Raw genomic sequence first — 22563 nt, 5'->3', positions numbered from 1 at the left:
AAAAGGAGTCCTAGCACAGAGAGGGAGGAGATAAAGAAACCCACTCCCAGCCAATGTGTAACTGTTGATAGTGTATTCCCAACATGAAACAAGACTGCATTCAGACCAACAATAGCTCCTTTAGCTGTTCAGGATGTTTTATTCTCAGATACAAAGGAAAGGTATTTTTTCCAATAATGTATTCTACAAAGAATCAAACTGCCATGCTACATAATGTCACAAAATGTCATCAGATTTTTTTGGAAGTTCACTTTACACTGTGAATGCTTTTTCCGATTTTTAAGTGTTGCTAATTAAATAATAAAAATGAAAGATCTTGTTCATAATTATAAAAGTTACTTCTCTCAACTTCTACCTAAGACCCTGAGTTAGGCTAATTTGACTACTTAGTTGCTGTCTGTATCAGATAATTAGCCTCAGAACTGTCAAACCCCAATCATAGATCAAGAATGAATTTTTAAATGATAGGTAATGAGGTTAAATAGAATGAAGGTCTCAAAAATCCACCTTTTTCCATTACGTAACTAAAGTTATAAGTTAGAGAAATGGTTATGAGTACTGTGGCTTCGATTCTAGGGCTTAAAAAATATCACATAATTATCCTTTCCACTTCCCCATTTATTGTCAAGCTCCTTTTGTAAGATTCACGCCCATGTAGCAAATTTGTACAATTTGTGAAAGAGTCAGAGATTTATAATCAGTGTGCTACTTGGAAGTTCCTACCTGAGCAAAGAGGGGTAGAAGTGTGACATGCACGAAATCCAGTAGAATGGCTGATTAAACAATGGTGTTAAGGAACTTGATGCCGACTCATCCATACCATGCTGAAAAGTCCTAGGCAAACAAAATTAATTATTTCAGAATATGCAGGAAACATTAACTGTGGAGAACACTGAGAAAATTTCGGAAATTTACTCATATTTTACAAACTAATTTTTTTTAAATAGGAAGTGCTGTCATTTTATTGAGCACAATGCATCCACCGAAACAACAGCAACGCACACAAACACACACGTGCACATATACACACATGCACATACACATAGCAAACCAAGAATCAAGAATCAGCATCTTAATGAGCCGTTCTAGGACAGTCCTTACACAGGGGAAGGTATAGTTATGACATTATGATTTAATTTCAGAAATTATAAAATCTGTCACAGATAAATGCCCACATAAAGTACAATGAATATAATCTATGTCTCTCACAACTAATATTCTTATATTTCATAGGGTTTTAATCAACCTACACTTAATAAGTGCTAATATTTGTAATATTAGCTTCACTAATGTAAAAACATGTAACATCAAATACATTTTTAGTCATCAAAGTGAGTTTTATATATTAGACAATAAAGAAAAACTTAATAAATATATAAATTTTTTTTCAATGCAGTTTATTCAGGAACCTTGAACAATCATCTGACCCTGGGGAAAGCCAGCCCACAGCTTAAATAGCCTCTGGGTAGCCAACCCCAGCGTGCCATGTGGGCAATGCAGATAGGTCCATTTTTAATGGCCCAGAAAGAGTTTATAAGAGGAACTTAATGTATTATCATGATTTAAAATATACAATACCTTGTCCAGAATAATTTGTCTACCACCACCTTTTGGAAATGACTAATATTTTTCTAAGCTGGCTTAAATTCAACTATAGATCTTGATCTAATAAGGTAGGATTTGTTTCACAAGTGCTTAGTAGCTAGTTTGGCTAGTAAAAATTTTATAACTGGACAATATATTTGTCCACATCAACTCAAGACTAAAGATTTAGAAATGGAATTGTTTGAAGTGGTGCTCTACATATAATAAAAAATATTGTCTTTTTAAAAATTAAACTATTATTATATCACTTTACCCCTTCCCTTTCACAATGCATTCATGATGAATGCAGCTCCAACAGTACATCACAGAAGAGATGGCAGAAAGGCTCTGGGCCAGAGGACCAGAGAGTATGATGTCTATGCTAGAAATGACTGCCTACACAAGTAAGACCTGAGAAAGGACAATATCAGTAGACATGCAAGCACAGAAGGTAGAACCTTGTCAAAACAGAAAACAATTTTGTTGTGAAAAACCCATCCCTATCTTCTCACTCGACATCTTGTATTTTGTTTTGTCATATTTTCTAAACTTTATCTCCCCTCAATTTTTTTGTAGAAATGTATTATCTTCAATTAAGTCTACTTAGAAGAGTTTTTTAGACATTTAATATATCACCATGCCCTTAAAGCCTTTTTTTTTTTTCCAGCTTCACTAAACTTCAGATCAGAGAAAAATTTCCCAAGTAGTTGTCCAAGTCAGGCTATACTTAGTCAACGCAATCCAGAGAGGGAACTACAAAGACAGGCCTAGGCTAGCTCAGTACCAGGGCGTGCTTTTCTAAGAGGTCCCTCTTTGTACCAGCAATGAAGAATCCCTAAAGAATTTATAGCATGAAGTGATGTTAGCAGTTAGCTGCTTCAAATCTATAAAACAGAATTCAATAGCAGTAAGGGATACAGATTAGAGGAGATTAAGGATAATGACTATGGGGGCTGGAGATTAAGAACACTGGCTGTTCTTCCAAAGGTCCTGAGTTCAATTCCCAACAACCACATGACAGCTCACAACCATCTATAGTGAGATCTGGTGCCCTCTTCTGGTGTGCAGGCAGAATGTTGTATAAATAATAAACTAATTTTTTTTTTAAGATAATCACTATGATACTGTACTAGATCAACAAGAGGAGCCTAAACTAGGAGACAAATATAACAAATCATAAGTTATTAGATGAACAAAGTCATTCTTTAATGACAAGTTTAAGATGACATGAGAATGAAGATAGGAGAGAAAGTTGAGAGTAAAGGAGTAGCCAAGAGAAACTCACAGGAATTTAGCTTTAAATAGTCTCAGAGGTCCATGGACATTTGAAAAACATCTAAAGAGAGGCATAGAGTAGGAATTTGAATTTACTGGTCCAGTGTATACAAAAGAGGTCTGATTTGAAGATCCCCATGTGGAAGTCATCACATGTTGAGTGGATGAATTCACCCACTGAAAGAGTGTGAGATGAAAAGATAGTCAAGGACAGATCTTTGGATCTGCATTTAGTGTGACATGAGAAAAAGAAGCACTAAAACAAAACTGCAGAGAAAAGGAATCAGAGAAAAGGCAAAGAGCCAGGAGAAAATTATGTTAGGGAGGCTGGGCAAGAAGAAGGCAGCCAACAGTGTCAACAGCTGCAGAGAAGGTAACAGGAAGATTGTCCTGGAGCTAGTCATTGCATGCATATGAATGCCACTGTCCTTATTTATTTAGCCGGATGGAGGAGAAATCAAACTGCAGTCACTGAGTGAGTGGTAGGACACACAATAATTGGATCTGAATGCAAACACAATGGTAGAAAGAACACTTAATATTGGAGAAAGTCAGGAGCATTGGGCATTAAATAGAAATTATACCTCAAAAGACCAAGGCCATGGAATGGTAGATAAAATTAATCAAGAGCTTAGTTGAAAAGATGTGCTACAGCTAAGTAAAAGAGAGACAATGGTAAAATGTATATAAAGAGATGTAGCAGTAAACTGGGATGAAAATACTTATCAAGAATGAATGTGGTAAACCTGCAACCTACAGTTTTTCATGCCTGCAGAATGTGCTGGGACCAGAACCTAGCATAATCGTTATGAGGGACCTCATCCAGCAACTGGAGTAGATGCAAAGTCCACAGAGAGTCCTGTGGAGGAGATGGAGGAACAACTGGAGGAGCCAGACAGTCAAGGATACCAGAAGAACATGGCCCAGTCTTGATGTGAGAATTTGTGCCTGGTTTTATTATAGCTTGTTATGCCATATTTGGTTAATGTCTCTGTAAAGCCTGCTGTTTTCTGAGAGGAAGTGAAGGGTAGGTGTGGGGGGGGGATGAGGAAGAAACTGTGAGGAGGGGAGGGAGGGAAAACTGCAGCTAGGATGTAATATAAGAGAGAAGAATAAAGAAAAAAAATTAAAAGAATGGATATATGGACTGGGGACAGAGCCTAGTGGTAGAGAAATTACATAAGGACCTTGGGTTGAAGTTCCCAGGACCAGAGTAAACCGTGAGAGGATAAGACAAATGCCTAATAATCTGTATTTTCTCATAGAAGTGGAGGGCAAGGCAACCTGCTAAGAAAACACAGAATGAAGTCAAAGAGTTGACCAAAGTTGAGAAAAATGGAAGGAAGATTTACCCAGTAGTGCAAATAATGTACTGTTGGCAGGCACAAAGAGACTTAAGCGATGATCGACTTGTGGGCCAGCACGTGACTAGAGGCCAGCTGAAGTTGAGGGGAGACAGCAAGGGCGAGTTGCTAGGAAGAAGGTGCTGGTTAAGGAGATGGGAGATGCAATAAAAGCTCACAAAGAAACAGTGTCAAAGGAAGTAACGGGACTAGGAGAGAGGTCTTGAGCGCTAGAGCATGTCACAGCTGATGCATACCTATCCTGTCTGCCTTAGAGCTCTTTGCACAAGTTCCTGTGTGTCCAGAATGAGAGCACGCCTCCGGCAGAATGCCTTCACCATTGCAGTCAGCTGGCTCCTTGGTGTAGTCTTAACAATATATTTTCCTTAGGAAGTATTTCCTGACCCAGCCACCTCAAACATATCTCTTGTCACTTTCTCTTCATTATCTTTTTTCTGTTTCTTCTGAGGATTTCACTTTACCTTCAATCAGTCTACATTTGCTTTTGTCTTTTTCTTTTATTTTATGTCTTTTCTGTGCCCCTAAGAGAAGGTGGCTGAAGGTAATTCAGAAGGAGTACTGTCACAAATTGGAGAAATGTACCCTACAGAGTTTGGATCTTGCATAGGCATTATTATTAGATTTTTTAATGTTTTCGCAACTTACGTAGCCTCCATTTCCAATTTATACAATAGGAACATTACAGTGTATGCGAGGATTCAGAAAAAGCACGGTACCTTTATGAAAAAAAAAAAAAAAACCTGCAAAGTGTTGTAAAAAACCAGGGCCCACAAACATCTCAAAACTAGTATGAGATTGGTAATAGTCTAAACAGTTACCTTCTTGCAATTTTATCCCCAACAGCAGAAAAAAAAAATACTATAGGAGCTGATAATAAGGGAATGGTTAACTGTTGCCAAATTTTCTTAGATTAAAAACCAAAGAAAACACAGTATTTAGGTGAGTGTTTCGGTGGGGCCGTAACTTTTATTTTTTGAATCCACAGACTCCTGGGCATGGCAGTCTTAAGGCTTCTTGACGCCACAGGATGCCATGGCAGATGTTTATGGTCTCAGAGGGGGTGTGATCTGTGTGAGCATTTAATTCCACAGCAAGAGCCCAAATTAGTTTCATTATTCTGGAGAGTATAAGCGGCTGAAAATTGGCCTGCAAGCTCAATGGGGGGATGAGATTATGAATTCACTATTAGATAACCTCTAATGACATTTCAGAATACAGCTAAGAGATCATACTCTGAATAATTCATATCAGAGTATAAAATACAACCCTAAAACCTAGAGAGTTATATTTTTTTCTCCAAAACATCTTTCTTTATTCTTCCCTCATAAATTACAGTTCCCCTCCCTTCTCCCTTCCAGCCCCTCCCATTTTTTCCACCATCCATTCCTCTTCAGCTTCTCTTCAGAAACGGGCAGGTCTCAAGTAAAATGTTAACAACTAAACATGGAATACAAGTTGCAATAAGACAAGATACATCTCCTTGTATTAAGTATGGACAAGGCAACCCAGTAGGAGGAAAAGGGTCTCAAAAGCAGTCAAACGAGTCAAAGACAGCCCCTGCTCCCACGGTTAAAAGTACCACAAGAACCAAGCTACACAACCATTGCATAGATGCAAAGGGCCTAGGTCATCCCCATGCAGGCTCTCTGATTGTTGGTACAGTCTCTGTGAGCCCCCACGAGCCCAGGTTAGCTGGGTCTGTGGGTTTTCTTTGGTGATCTTGACCCTTCTGGTTTCTATAATCCTTCCTTCTCTTCTTCCACATTATTCCCTTAAGCATCTTAAAAATTGTTAGGTGCTTTTCGATGAGGCACAATACACATCTTTGCATTCCCCCTAAGAATATTGCTTAGGGGATAAACAAGCCTTCTTCTTCCAGCATGAGGGAGCCATGTCCCACCCCTTCCTTCACGCCACACTGCTTTTGCACTGGCCAGGCCATTGCACTAGACATCCTAGCCTACATTCATTTTGCGTTGCTCCTCTAATTCTAATGCATGCTACTTTCTTATGTTTACTTATTTTTTTTTTCTTTTCCACCAAATAGATTTCTTGGGCTTATGTGATCTAAGGCACCTCAAAAGTGAGAACAACCAAAAGCTAAAAAGACTTAGCTAGATTTATGCTTGGCTTGTGCCACTTGGAATTTGAAGGTGGGCCCACCAGAGAAGGTTCTCAAAATAGGATGCAAACAGAGTGTACCTCCATGATGGCATGAAGGTGTCTCAACAGACAGTGTTCTATAAAGGTGAAGGTGTCAGGTCAAGCTTCTTCCACCTTCTGTGCACAGCCAGGTGCTTGAGCCACTAGACTTTTCAATTAAAAAAAATCCAAGAGAAAACAATCATCTTGGAACTAGAGTAGGGTGGAAACTGACCTAGAAGTTAAGTTGAAACTGTGAGATGACATAGGATACTAAAGACATGTGAGCCTTTTTGATAGCCCTGGGCAATCAGACACTAAAAGACTTCAAAAGAATTCAAATCACTGCTTTTACTTGTCATTTCTAAGCTTGAGGCCAGCCAAGGCTACCTAGTGAAAGCTTGACTCAAGAAAAAAGAAAAGAACCAGTTGTGGTGGCACACATCTTTCATCACAGGACGCAGAAGGCTGTCTTTTTTACTCAGCATAATGCTTTTCCGGTTCCTTCCTGTTATGAGATTTATATTGTAGAATGGAATTTCTCTCTGTGTTTATACTGGATCTTGTTTGTCTGTTCACGGGTGTGAGGATTGTTTCTCCTAAGCCCATTCTCAGATACAGTTGATATTGATTTTTTTATTTATGGTGTAGACATGTGCTTTCATTGCTCGGTCAAAAAATCATATGCTTAACATTTCACCTAAGCATATGTGGTATCCAACATTTTAAAGAATTGCCATTTTTTTTTCAAACTGTGTCATTCATTCTTGAGATATAAAAAGTTTTCATTGAAAAGAAGTCCTTCCCTGGAGACTGTGAAATAGTTAAAAAAAAAAAAAAAAAAATATATATATATATATATATATATATATACAGACTAAGATCACAACCTCAAAGGATCCAACATGAGCACGGTTTTAAAGGAGAACTATGGTACAACATTGGTAGCACTCTGGAATTCAGTGACTCAAAAGCCATATGAGTCATTGCAAATTAACTCCAACATAAGACTACTATTCTTTAGCTTAGTGTTAAACATCCTTCCCTGTTTCCTATGATGCTAATCTTTGACTGGCATATTCACATTTATACTGAAATACCACTCTTCTATGTTAATAAATGTTGGGACTACCAACTCACATCCAGTTCTACAATTATAAGTTTTGGTATGACATATCAAAATATGTTGGATACATAGTATTTAATTTTAACATTCATAATTTATCAATATTTCCTAGTTACTTGGGACCAGATTAATAGCTCTCTGTTGTGCCCCTTGCACATAATCATGAGGTTTAGGAAGGCAACAGTATTTTGTTTTAACAGAATCAAGTTGCACTTGTCTAAATTTTTAGAATAAGCATTTTTGGTGTGGCAGAGTAGGGTTCTAAGAGTTGATTCCAAACACTCACACATATTGATGGGTCATGCCTTTAGCCCATTTAGGAAATAATTTTTAACTTGTTATACAAACTAAAACAAAGAGTCTACATGCAAACTCCAATCCAGAAAGCCATATGTCATGCATGTGTGTATATGGGACAGGATGCTGACAAAAGCTGCCTCCAGGAAGGAGGACGCAACAAGCATGCTGGGAGATTGGTGCAGGTGTTTTATGTCTCACTGGGGCTTTTTCCCTGGAGGCCAAATCTAAACTACTTTTTTTTTTTTTCACGACATTTATCAGAAATTCATGAAGACAAGCTTAGAAAAGAACACACATTTTTAACATTTTTTGTTAGGTTTCATTCTCCCTGAAAGGATTTTTAAAATCACATATTCTTGCCCTGAGATTTAGTGGTCCTACACTCGGCTCAACAGGAACACACTTAGAGCTTATCTGTGAGAACCACTTGAAAGAAAGGCAGTCCCCTTCTTCCAAGGCATGTCATGCCAAATGACAATCACAGGTACAGCTCATAAAAATTCAATAGTTTCAACATCTTATTGTTACTCTCCCTTCCCCATGGCCTCAGAGCGCATGCTGAATGTTTGTGATGAGCTGGAGATGAGGCCTTTTGGAATATTAATACTATAAGCACTTCGTATTTCAGTTGTTAAAGTAGCTCCAATGCCAACAGGGTTTCATAAAACACATACCTCCCTACTTGGTGAAGAACACAATGCCTTATAAGTTTCCTTTGTCACAAAAGCCAAAACACATTTCAAAGATTTGATTTATATTGCAGTAAGACAACAAAAATGGAATCAACATGAATGGATCAAAGTTATGAATATTTTTGCATTGAGAACTACTAAAAACATGAAAATGTAGTTTAGATTTTTGCTCATCCATGAAAGCAACATAGGCCTATGTTTTATATTAAGCAACACTATAGGCAACATTAAGAAACAAAATGTTCCATAATCCTGGTTGAAATTAGCAATTTAAATATGCTGAGTGAGGTCACAAATGCACAAATCATGGAGATTTGAGTACTTGCATAGTTGTTAAAAAAATGTATCAAAGGCCATAGGTTAAAAATAATGAATGTAGGCTTCATTATTATTATTAAAATTTGCAATCTGAGATCACAATTTATTTGTTTTACAAATGCATTTTGGGGTTAAAATTTTTCAGTTCTCCTGTGACAAACCATGAAATTCAATATTGCTAACCATGACCAATCCATGAAATTTGTCAGCTTTGTTCTTGGTTTTCACAGGGCCTTTTTCTGAGATGAACTGACCCATTGAACTGAGAGCATAGCAATTTTTTTTTCAACCTTGGTAAATCAGTTTATTTCACTAGGATTTATTAGGGGCTTCAAATTTAAGCTTTTTATATTATAAACCATTTATATGTAATCTCAACCTTGTGGTGGTTTTACTCACTGTTCCTTCTCTTCTCTGATAGAGTTCTCTGCTTCTAAAACAAGTTTTTAGTTTGTTTTCAAGAAGGAAGGATCTGTCAGTAATGGGCATGCTTCAAGTCAGAGTGGGAAACTGGAAACAAAGTTGTTAATTACTTTTTCAGCATTGACCATGTATGTCCGAGGATATAGTCAGAATAAAAATGTATATATCACTATCATCAGAAAGCAAAGACAGTTCTGCCTAATTTAACATAAGTAGGAAAATATTATGTGAACTTTTTACTATCCAATAAAGTAAGAGTAGATAATTCTTTATTCTTTGACTATAGAGAATAGATTTGGAGGAAATTTTTTTAATTATCATTTTTAAATGATATGAAAAACCACATTAAATTAAAAAGTGATTTTGCTTGTGGTATACACTCTAGAAGTTTTTTCATAAAGTCTATTATAAGGTTTATGGGAGAATCAAGCTAAACTGAAATTGAAATTAGCCTGAATTTTTATATTTTGCTAACTTATTTATTTTTCAATTAGTATTTCTAATTTATTATTATTATTATTATTATTATTTATTCATTTGTATTCTGGCTGTAGCCCCCTCTCTCTCTCCTTCTAGTCTGACCTTCTCTCCCTCTTCCCCCCCAGGGCCTTCCACAGTCCACTGATAGGAGAGGACCTCCTCACCTACTATCTGACCCTAGCCTACTAGGTCTCATCAGGACTGTCTAATGAGATCCTCTTTCTCTGTGGCCTAGTAAGGCCACCCCTCCAGTGGGAGGTGATCAAAGTGCAGGCAATGGAGTTCATGCCAGAGACAGACCCTGCTCCCCTTACTAGGACACACACATGGAGACTGAGCTGTGCATGAACTGCATCTGAGCAGGGGGGGTCTAAGTCCTCTCCTTGCATGGTCCTTGGTTTCATAAAACATGGTCACTCTCTCTGCAAAACCTGCTGGGCTCAGATTTTTTGGCTCTTTTGGGCTCCTTGTGGAGTCCCTGTCCCCTCTGGGTCTTTCTATCTCCCCCTTCTTCCACATTACCTATCTGTTTCTACTTGCCATAACTAGTTAGGCCTTTGAAACCTAATATTAAAATCCCTGTGCCAGATTTGTTGAAAGCCTAAGGCCAGCCCATTGTGGTGGCACATGTCTCTAATCCTGGCACTCAGGGAGGCAGAGGCAGGCAGATAGATCCTGGTTTACAAAGCAAGTCCAGGAGAGCCAGAGCTACACATAAGAGAAACCATTGATTGAATACTCCCCACCCCATGAAAGAAAGAAAACATGAGGCTTTTTAGATCTTTTTCAGATTTGAGCACATGTACATTTAAAAAAATTATTAAAGCTAGAACCAATTATCTTACATAAAAGTGAAATCTACTGGTGCTCAAGAGACAGTTCAGTGCTTAAAAGAGAATACTGTTCTTGAACAGGACATAGGTTCAATTCCCATCACTGACACTGGACAGCTTACAACCTCCAGTTCTAGTGATCTCACAACTTCTGAACTCAGAAGTTCCAGCACCCATCTGTGCACACCCCCATATATCCATCATAAAGAATGAGTCTTTAAAACATTAAAAACTATTACACACATAACCACACCCACACCCACACAAACACACACACAAACACATACACACATATCCAATAGACCACATTCAAAGTCTGGCATGTGCAAACTCATAATCCCAGTACTTGGGAGGCTGAGATAGAAGGATTTCATCAGTAAAAGCTCACCTTAGTGTATAGTAACAATGTTTCAAAACCCAGAAAATCAAAAAGTAAAGTTTAAAATGTATTACAGGCTATTAACTAAATGAGACCTACTGACACAAAGCACATCAGTGGGACTAAATAGCTTTGAGAACTGGTTCCTGCTCAACTTATAAAACATCCAAAATTATGATATTAAAAATATACTTCAGAGTACTTCTACATGGTATTAAATACAGAGTTCAATATCAGGCATGAAAACAACTTGGTTACGCAAAATATATTTGATACTTACTTATATAATTCTGTCAATGGTGATGTCAAAATAGCTAATGTTGTAAAGAGATTGTTGCAGTGAGTATGAATTTTAAAAATTTTGTTGTTGTTATACTTATGAGGATTCTGAATCTCTTGTGCAGAGCTACAAACTGACCATAATATGTTCTCAGTGCACATTAAGATTGCCGTGACATCAAGCCTATTGGAAAGAGAGAGAATCATGTGAAACAATGAATGTTCTGGGTTTTTTGGTATACACTCTAGTCTGTCTCTTATAAAAGTATGTAAGAATAGAAAGATATGGTGAGATAACAGAGGTATTTATATGTATATATAAATGTAAACATAAACATATATAAATACGTCAATGCTTTGGTTTTGTTTATTTTCATTTAATATTTTTCATTCTTTGAGAACTTCATACATGACTGCTGCATGTAAATAGTTCCTGTCAGTTCATTTTACTCCAAATTTCCCTGGGCTCCCTCCCAATTTCACGATATTTTTTTTAATTATTATTGTGACACATATATTCTATAAAAAAGAGTATTTGCTTTGCACTATCAGAATTCTCTTCCAGAAGCTCAGGAGGCTGGCCTTGAAATCAATGTGAGCAAAATTAGAGCTGGTTAAGAAGAAAAATGTGCTATCACACACACACACACACACACACACACACACACACACATTTGATATTTGCTAGAGAACCTGTCTCCATGTCATCCACATGTAAACTGCCAGAAAGAAGTCATAAGGTCAGGTAACATACTCTCCTTGAAGGAGGAGGAAAAGAAGGCATGCAACTGAAGCACAAACTGAGAAATTCAGAAATTTGGGAATATGTTCAGAAATTCCTAAAATTATAGTTATTTGTGAAAGAAGACTCCATTATTTATCTTACTCATAAACATTTTATTTCCATTGCTCGCGTTTTGTTTAAAAATTTAAATACATTTTCACCATAATCAACACACACTAATTGTACATATTTTTGAGGACCAACATTCCAAACTCATGAATACAGTATGTGAAAGGTGTATATGTATACATGCATATATAAAAATATATGGGCATGTATGTGTATTTACAGATATATATATGTGTGTATACATGTGTATATATATATAGGTATATATCTGTATACGTGTGTACATTTGTACATGTGAACATAGGTACATATTTGCACATATATACATATGTGTGTATATACACACATATACTTATATACATACACATATGTATTAGTAACATATAATACATGCATAATTCATATAGATATAATTCATATAGATATAATTCATATAGTTTTGGTCATATGCTCTATGGAGACTACTAGAGTTTAGTAACCACTGACAATTATCAATAATCACCATTAGGAAGGTTCAATTTTAGCTTTTTTTAACTGTAATTGTTAACAGTTTCTATTCCAAGAAACATACACACACATACGTACACACACATTTTTAGATTTCTACAATAATTATGGTTTATTATTAACCTCTCAATATAAATACTTATATATTTCACATAGAAAAATTAAAAGCAGTAATTCTAAATTTTCATGATCATCAAAAACATAAGAAATCAATGTCTTTATAGTGCCATTAATTAATTAAATATATTACTAACTCATTATATAACTGTAAATTCAGTTTCACAAAATGTCTGTTAATGATGGGCCACATTATAGCCAAAAGTGATTTATGCTTCATGAGAGAAGGAGTGAAGGTATCCTTTACTCTGAAAAAGAATTGTACATCTATCCTTCAGAGTTCAATTTCTTTAAAAACAGCTTGATCGGTAATTCAAAACAGCCTGTGCAGAATACCATATTTATGAAACACTGTAGCATGACCTAAATGCCCTTCAAATCACAGTGTGCTTTACAAGAACATGATTAGGAAATGGTTTCTCCGGCCAGAAATAAAGACAAAAAGGAAGTCTCTGATGTCTGTGGGTTTCTTCAGAACTATATCTGAAAATATTATTTCATATCTAAATCCAGGTTTTAATCACGGTAGGCAAGTTATCTATTTTAAAAAGCCTCCTCCATGTAGCTCACTGTTGTCACTAAGCTCATTTGCAAAATACTCACTGACAAAATACTAGAATTGCATTTTAATTCAGTCTTTTATTTAAATTAGTGTCTTTTCCTTCCTATTTTCTACAAGTTCCCATTTTCTTCAGTTGGCTTTCAGTAATATATAGAGGGGTAAAAGGAAAAATGAAGGGAAAGCCTGGACAATCAATGGGGTTCTCTGTGTAGGCCTGGCTGAATTGGAACAGGCTTTATAGACCAGGTCGGCCTTGAACTCAGAGATTTGCCTGCCTTTGTCTCTCAAGTGCTGATACTAAAGATGTTCACTACCACGGCAGGCTAGAATATGTTTAAAACAAAGTAGATTCCTTAATGAAGATAGCTACTCCACCTGAAAACTGCATACACTAAGTAAATAAAAGGCTAAAGTCCCTTAGTTGCCTAGGACCAAGAAGTCGGATTCACTGCTCCGTCACAGCATAGTTGTTGTTTTCTCTGCTACAGGGCCCTAATTTTTAATATGATAATAATAATAGTTATTGTTATGATTTACTTTTATTCAATTTTATATCCCAATTGAAGCCCCCTCCCTCATCTCCTTGCAGTCACACCCTCCCTCCTTCTGATCCCCTCCCCCTCCCCCTAGTCCACTGATGTGGGAGGTCCTCCTTCCCTACCATCTGACCTTAGCATATCAAGTCTCATCAGGACTGCCTGGGTCCTCTTCCTAGCTGGCCTAGAAGGGCCACCCCACCAGGGGGAAGATCAAAGAGCAGGCAACTGAGTTCATGGCAGAGACAGCCCTCTAGGGGTTTAATTTGCTCTTACCTTATTTTTGTGTACATTCAACCTAGTCACACATGGGAACATTTCTTATGGGCAAAGTGGCTGTAATGCAGGTGGAAGGCGGAAGGGCGGGGAAGTCGTTCTGACCCAAGCATTTTCTTCTCAAATGGCTCAGAAGAATGGCATCCTCTCCCCCTGGGAGTTACAAAGGCACTAAACACAATTTTGTCTTGAACCTCAAATTCTCGTTCTGCTTTACAAGCTCATCTCATCAAAAAATGTCTTCTTGAAGAGCAGCTTTCATTACCTTATCTGTTCCGTTCTCTTGGGACTCGGATGGGCCTGGGCATATCTGGAGGCAAGGAGACCCAAGGATTTCTCCAGCAGCTCCGCTAGAATCTCCTGGGCCAGTTTAGGGGGCAGTATGGTCCAGAGATCATGATGCACAGCCCAGATGAAGTAATGCCACATCTGGATGGAGAAGGAGCATCTTTCCCCCTGGCAAAATCATCACACATTAAACAAGAGAATCACATCTCCTGAAATGTCAGTTTGCTTCCTGTGAACCTAATTAGTTCAGGCTGAAAGGAAATCACTGGAAAGTCTGCCATGCTAGATGACCAAGAAAGATTTCAGACAAGATGTTAAACATCATATTGACAAAGGAACATACGTTTTATTTCAATTATGAATCAGATATTCTAGTGTAAATCCAGACCACAAGCATTTAACCTGGTACACTGCTGATGTGCCTTGTCCTGATCTACTCTCTAAAATTTAAGCATCAGCTTTGTAGTGGTTTAACAAGTCATGCTGATTCTCTACAATTAAAATCTGTTAACATTTTTTTATGGAGGCACATTTCTCTCAGATGATTGGCATTGCTGAGCTAATTTTACAAAGTTTTCGGGTTCCATACTATAATGGAATAAGAGGACTGATAACAAACATGTGCACTAAATCTTAGGAGCATTCATGAAACCAAGTGTGGTGCTTAACTACTGCAGAATACATTGGGCTATATATATTATATATATATAATACTGGTTTATACTAGCAATAGATAAATAGTGATCTATTGTTGACACCACTTTGTAAAGTGTAGTCACATATTATCATCATTTAACATTTTCACATACTTTCAAGGGGTCAGCCTCTCATTTTTCCCTATTCCTCCACAGAGCTTGTTTCTGTGAACTAGTTTTGCCTGACTGCAGATGGGAACCCAACAGTGGCCAGGCTGAAGGGAACAGGCCCAAGGGAACAGGCAGTGAGAAGGTAGTGTGATTTGCAAGAAGCATTACTTAGGTCAAATGCTCTTGGGGAGGTTCAGTAGTTATTTGACCTCATTTCTTCAAACCAGATTAAGAGAGTATCTGAAATAAGAATAGAATGAATTCTTCAAATATGTTTCTCTTTTATCAAAACATAAGCCATTACAATTTCCTCCTTGGGGGCTGGAGAGATGGCTCAGAGGTTAAGAGAACTGGCTATACTTCCAAAGGTCCTGAGTTCAATTCCTAGCCATAACCATCAACAATGAGATCTGGTGCCCTCTTCTGGCATGCAGGCATACATGCAAGCACACATAAAGGTAGAATACTGTATAAATAATAAAGAATAAAATATTAAAACAAATTTCCTCCTTTATTCCTAAATATTTCTCTTTTGCAATCTGCTGTGTGCACTGGTACATTTTCAAATCAGTGTTATCTAAGAAATGCCTGCTCGTGGCTGGTGTGATGGGCCTCTCCTGCATCCCAGCACTTGAATGGCAGGAAGGAAGGCCTGACATGAGCTTGAAGCCAGGCTGAGCTCTAGGACAAGTTCCAGGCCACTCTGCCTTACAAAGTGAAATCCTGTCTCATAAGATAAGCCGAACCAGACTGCTCTGCTCCTAACCCAAGAGCTACCAGCTTCTCAGGCAGGCATTTCTTCACATGGCATTATGTTGGTGGTGATGTTGATGACTACAATACTGCAGTCATCAAAATAATAGTGATTGATTTTCAAATGGTAATACAAAAAAGAGTGGAACTACTATTGTTTGCGTAGGAAACGTGGATCAAAAGCATCAGAGTCCAGTTCGAACAGAAAGGGACTTGGAATAGGTGGTTCCTGACTTCCCAATTAGATGGGCTACACTACTTAAAGAAACATACAAAATTAAAAACCAATCAAAACCAATGCTCTATTTGCTTCGTGATGTGTTCTAAGAACTCTTGTCAAACTAAGAGAGGAATCTCAAAGCTTGATCCACTCAGAGCTTCAGATGTTGTAAATGAAAAGGATTCTTGAACCCTGTGGATGCTGGGACTGGGCATGAGAAATGTATCCTAATAATAGTGAGATCAACAAGATTTGTCATTATTTTCAAAATAAAGAAAACCAGTTCTTTTATATTTATCTTTTGTCACAAAGATTTTTTTTTTCTGCTCAAAATGTACTATGTGCATTTTAAAGACTATAAACTGATTCATGCTTATGAGAAGGTCTCACAAAATTCCCTTTGTTCTGGCAATTCTTTCGAAACGAATACAACTCCAGCATGGGTGCATGAAGGGAGGCTTTCATTAAGCTAAATATGACTCCACTTTTTTGACCTGTTTCCCTGCTTGTTGTCATTTGAAAAGTATTGTGTAGTAAACATCTGTTATTTTTGTAAACCCACTATAATATAAACAGATGTGAGCTTTTGCTTAGATTATATATCAGGAAACAAGCAGCTGGGCTTTATTATGGAAGCCACTCAGTATTATCTCTGAACAGATAGTCTTTACTTTTTGACTATGGGAAAACACAAGTTAGTAAAATTGAGCAGATGTCAACTAAACAAAAAGCTTAATTTTAAACATGCAATCCCAAAAACCATTGTACCATCTTACCGACACTTCAGTTGAGAGGGAGGGAGCCAGCTCTTTGGCTCCTGAAGCCTTGACAGGCTTAGAACATAGAAATATATGTCTGTAGTTCAGTTGCTATCGCAAGACATGAGCAAACAGTCTCCCCTGGGTTGTACATTCTTTTCCTGTTTTCTCTTCAACCGCGCACAAGGCCATAGGTTTCCCTGAGACCTCTACCTAACGCTTCATTTCCAATCAGCATCATCTCTTTCCTTGTAAAACAAGCTTTCCCAAATGTAGTTCTGTTCCACAAATCAGATGGGGCATGGTGGGGGAGAGGAGTAAAAGGATTCAATAAATGAGACACAACTGCGCCAGGTACACCACTTGTCAAAACAGTTTAAAACCAGGGCTGTTTTCTGAACCATCTTAGTTTTTGTAAAGAGAAAAGCAGTATCACTTTATTTTCTTCTATACATAAATAACAACCATTAACTCTGCAATTAAACTGTAACTACTGACCATGTAAGTATACAGAAACTCAAGCACCATGTAATCACATAGTAATAGTTTCTTCATTTCTGTCTTTGAAACTAAAGCCTTGTCATAAGATCTAAGAACTGTGTGTTACATGGTAATTTGTTTTTGTTTTTTAAAGACTCAGGAACTCCAATAACAGGTTCTCAACGCAATACACTTATTATTTACACTGCACAACTGTTCTAGTCTCTGATTTGCATAAGAGAAAATAAATATCCTGATTATATACTGAGATGATACCTATTCCTCACTGAAGACATCATACAAAATTGTCCATTGGTACCTTGACATTGAAATAGTTTGAAACATGATGGTTCCATTTCTGTCTCTCTTTTTTCCTCAGGACAAGTAGAGAGTCTGTTATGCTGCCAGGAGAGGGAAGGACCAATACTTCCATTCTTATCTCAGGCCACCAGCTGCGCTACTTTCCCTCGCTCTGCTCGCTGCTACCACTAATGTTTGAAGTACACTGAGTTTGGAAAACGGTGTATGGATGCTCTTACAAAGAGAAAACTATCTGGGGAGGACTCTAAGGAGAGATGAGACAGACTGAGGAAAGCGGGAAAGTCTTTAAGAGTTTCTTATTAGCGGCTACTCTGTTTTAACAGCATCTATTCCATCTCAGGCACAAACACAGCCTGTGCTGAAGGATGGCAAGAGTGACTGCTGAGCAAAGCCCACCCTCCTTTTCTAAACACTTCAGAGGGGCTCGACAATCAAGCAAAATGAAAATCAGAAGCTGTGATCCAGGAGAAAGGGTGCAACGGAAAAGCTAATAAAGATGACCCTGGTTATTGAAACTTTTAAACTTCAAATACCTTTTTTTAAGATATGCAAATATTTTACCCTTGCATGGAATTAATTTCAAATATTATACGATCTACATATAATCTGTATGATTGAGTGGAAAAGAAACTAATGAAGCCTGGCCGTGAATAATTTTAATTGATTCTCAGTTTGGTTGGGGATTATTTGGCTTTCATTTGGGGTAGGTATTTGGGATTTCAAAACATAAGCTAAATGAAAATAGTAAAGCAAAAAATGAAAAGACACGTCTAAAATATACTTTAAGAATGAGAAGTAAAAAATAAGCGTAAAAGCAATGCTGATTCACAACAAGTATTTATCAAACAAGATGAAAACACATAGTAAGAAAAGGTGCAAGGGACACCTCTCCCTGGTAGCTTTGGAAAAACACAAAGGACTGAGCCAAGCTATCTCCAGGTTGTCACCGAATCTCATTATATCTCGGTTCATACAGTACTGCAATCCTGCAACTCAAGTTAAGTTATTTTTGCTCTGAAGCAGAAGGAGAGTTCTGATGTCTAATTTATTTCAGGTTTCTAAAGACACTGTTTTTCCTAAATACAAATTCAATATTTAAAAAATATTATTCTAACAGCCTCCATGTTTTAGTAATGCGCAGCTCATGTTTCTAATTAGCCAGAAAGCAGGTAGGCAGTAAAACATATTTGTGTAAAAAGGACGAATAGTAAACTGAGCTTCACACCTCATGAAAAGCTTTGTAGTCATCCCAGTGGTGGCTCTCGGCATCCTGTAAAATGCTTGTAGCACAAACTCTGACGCAGTAGTCCGTAACCTGAAACTGTACAGTGTTGATGAATTCCTGATATCGCTGGACAGGCACCAGGAATATGGGTCTGTTCAGAGGGAATGATCAAAGAGACAGAGATTTAAGGTCTGTGCAGTAGGAGGTAACAACCTCCAGCACTACAAATGGTTTTCATTATTAGATATCAATCATTCATTTCCTCCCAAGGCTGAGGGCTGTATCCACATTCACTTTCCAAGAAGAAAAGTGCATGGGGGAGCTCGTCTTTGTTTTGCAAGTCCTTTGAAAACGTACATCTGCTGTTCTACAAATATGCACGTCAACTCGAGACAAACTGTATTGTCAAGACATCTTTCAAAACTAAAAGTATTCTTTGTGAGCCTGTTATCAGAGCTCAGTGCGTTATTTAAGCATTAGGTTATCATTAGTACTGGAGAACAACATACACTTGTCAGATGAACTTTTCTAAAGCTATCACACATCCCATAAACACACTCTTTTTATTTTTAAAAATTGTAATTTTGTAGATGTCAATTATCTTATAAACTGTTTTAAAATAGTCTACTAAAATGAAGTGATTTCTGGCATATTTTGTTTATAAATTCAAGTATGAATCACAACATCTGATGACTTATGAGAACTAAAGAAATAACATAACTGTATCCGACATAGAGCCAAATTTATTTCGCTTTTATATTCAGCTATTTATGTCACATTTCTTTCTTGCACAGCTAAGAGACTATCAAGGATGGGTGAAGAATATATAATAGATTCTTGGGCTGCACTGGACTGGCGAGTCCATATCCTCCTCTCACAGGGCCAGAGTAAGTTCTACAAAGTTCAAGTGGAACCAGAGAAACCACTTGATAGTACCCATGGTGATTTCAGCTCCTCAAAGAAAACAGACTGTATTTTTAGACTCCTGGTGCATGAGAATTAAGATCGGCAGATGCTTCCTCCTCAAATATGGCTAGTTTATTACTAAATAGATGTCCTACAGCATGCTTCCACTAGGCACAATGATGGATTAAGATGCATTTACTCACTACAGCAGTTCTCCCCAGCCTGCTGGATTAGAAGGAGAAGCGACAAGGGTGCGTTTCACAGATGTTTATATGTTTTCTGTGTGGTCAGTTTGTGGTGCTGTCCGGAGGGGACAGCATGCAGAACAGGGAGCCCTCCTTTGTGCATGTCTTCAGTGGAGATGGCCTTTGTTTTTATCTGCACTACTTCAGTATAACCCATACTGGGCCTTTTAAACATTTCCTAGTCAAGAGCAATGAAAAGAATCCACCATATTATTATGTTCTCCTCAGTGATTACTGTCAACATTTGATTTTCTGAACTCTGAAGAGTGTGTGTTTCCTTAAGCATGAGCATCAACTTAGTTTAAAAGACACTCACTTTTTAGTTGTCTCCTTCATCAGATGATCATAGTGCATGAAGCGCTGGGAGACGTAAGCTGCTGAGGACAGGGCGATGTGCAGGTTCTTCAGGGGTGCTCTGGAAGGAACCTCCTTGCCTCTCTCCTGCAGTCTTTCCAGGACAGCTGTTGCCACTTTGCAGCAGGCCTCCGCCAGGTTCCCTCTGATTTCCTGAGGAGAATCATCTCTGCATGCCAGAGCCAGTGGAAGCATTGCATCAAGCTTTTCCATGATGTCAGAACAAAACTAGGGAGAAATAAATGTGGCGCTGAGTTATTTGTACTCTGACAGCATCATGTAATTTATGTACAGTGGAGCCAAATTCCTAAATAATGAATTTGGCATCTAACATAAATAAAATGATGCAGCTTTATAACAATCAATTTCTCAGTTGTAGAAAGTTAAATGTTTCATGTCAAATAAGGAAATACCAAAATGATGTCTCTCTATATATAACCTTCAAACCTTATGCTCACCAGACAGATATTACAAAAAACTCATGAGGCAGCTTTACATGACAATACCTTTATGTGTAGTCAACAGAACTCAAAATAATATGTATCCACGATATTAATTTCATATCATTTTTAAACGTCCCCTAATTTTCTTCTGATATATTTTGCTAAACAATATATAGTATGGCAGTTTGGCTTAAATAATCCAGAAGCAACAGGAACAATCTCACGCAGTCTCTTCTTTTTTTTTTTTTCCATTTTCTTTTTAAAATTTATTTATTTTTTGATTAATTACAGTTTATTCACTTTGTATCCCAGGTGTAGCTCCCCTCCCTCATCCCCTCCTAATTCCACCCTCCCTCTCTCTTTTCCTCCCATGCCCCTCCCCAAGTCCACTGATAGGGGAAGTCCTTCTCCACTTCCCTCTGACCCTGGCCTATCAGGTCTCATGAGGACTGGCTACATTGACAGTCTCTTGTTCTGAGTAGGGGGCCATATATTTCAGATGTGATGTGTCTGCTTTCACCATTTAATCTGTATCTGACCTTGTTGGTGGTAGATGGCTGAAGGCACAGCCTGCATCTAACCAATAGCACTCCCCAGAGAGGGTTCTGGAGCCTCAGGGTGGTAGGAGGGGAGGAGGCAGGGCCTCCTGAAAACCACAGACTGCTGTGTTGACAATGGGTTTCCTACAGGGCATCTACACTGACTTGCTTTATATCCTCGGCAGGTTCTGGGGACTTTCAAAACAGGATAGGATATTCATTCAGGTGAAAAGATTTTCTAAGTTCACAGCAATACAAGACGGTACAGTATCCCCTTTAACCTCCTCCACTCCTCATGTCATTCCAGCCTTTTCAGCCCTTCCCAACTCACTGAGACTCCTTATCAGCTTGCCTCAGAATAATGGGGAAAATGTTAGCAAAGAGACGCATGTCCTTTTGGGTAGTTCTGGGCTATAGACACCAAAACAAAACAAAACCAAAAACAAAAAACTCATAGTACCATATACTTTGAGAGGAACTCCACTGGTTTATCTATAGAGTGCTTATATTTGCAAGAAGAAAGAACAAATAAAAAGAACAAATAAAATAGCTGCCTCGCTAGCTGGCAGCTCTTTGAAGCAGTCTAAGACTTGCCTTGGCAACTTTCTTTGGTTGTTCCTCCTCGGGAAACATGAGACCATCTCGCCAAACTTGCGGGACATTTACAAGGTTCAGAGTGTAGCTCACAGCTGAGGTCCTTTCAGTTTGTTCCTGATGAAGGACCTTTGTGAAAAAATCTTCAATGGCAGATGGTATGCAGTGTGCCATGGCAAGAGAGACTTTTTTAAATGCATCTCTCCAGCCAAACTCTAATAAAGTAGCCTGAAATAGAAACGTACATAAAATCATATTCATTTTTACTTAGGAACAATGTTTCAATTGTTACAGATATAAAATTATTACTTTCATTCAACATATTGAATACAGGTATTCTTTGATATACTCTGAAAGCCATTCTTACCTTGTGAATGTAAATGTACATTCTTTACACACAGCAATATACTGACATCTCACTTTAATTCTTCAGTGGATTTAATCAAAAACTCTTTTCAAAACTTAATCTTTTAAGTATAGTTCAATAAAACCATCTTTAATGAGAGCTGAAAGCTACAGTTACAAGCAATCACATAAAACAACCTTTAAATTCAATACATTTCATAAAGTCTAAATTAGATTTTT

At 37.7% G+C, this 22563-nt stretch overlaps 1 protein-coding gene across 7 annotated transcripts in view; it reads right to left on the bottom strand.

Annotated features, from left to right (window-relative positions):
- Kiaa0825 (KIAA0825 ortholog) overlaps positions 1–22563 on the bottom strand; it is a 427987-nt gene that overhangs the window by 269109 nt on the left and 136315 nt on the right. For 5 of the 7 annotated variants that reach the window (XM_060383593.1, XM_060383596.1, XM_060383594.1 and 2 more), the window contains 6 exons: positions 21979–22206; positions 20365–20630; positions 18898–19048; positions 14312–14502; positions 11197–11379; positions 724–834 (listed from right to left, as the gene is read on the bottom strand). In XM_060383593.1, coding sequence (XP_060239576.1) covers positions 724–834; positions 11197–11379; positions 14312–14502; positions 18898–19048; positions 20365–20630; positions 21979–22206 — 1130 coding nt within the window. Of the gene's footprint in view, positions 1–723; positions 835–11196; positions 11380–14311; positions 14503–18897; positions 19049–19736; positions 20227–20364; positions 20631–21978; positions 22207–22563 lie in introns of those variants that run through there. The other 2 variants (XM_060383598.1, XM_060383599.1) reach the window with 2 other exon arrangements.

The sequence above is a fragment of the Meriones unguiculatus genome, chromosome 5, assembly GCF_030254825.1.
Source record: "Meriones unguiculatus strain TT.TT164.6M chromosome 5, Bangor_MerUng_6.1, whole genome shotgun sequence".
In the NCBI taxonomy this organism is placed as follows: domain Eukaryota; kingdom Metazoa; phylum Chordata; class Mammalia; order Rodentia; family Muridae; genus Meriones; species Meriones unguiculatus.
The sequence above is the reverse complement of the archived record's forward strand: the minus strand, read 5'-3'. Positions and strand labels throughout refer to the sequence as shown.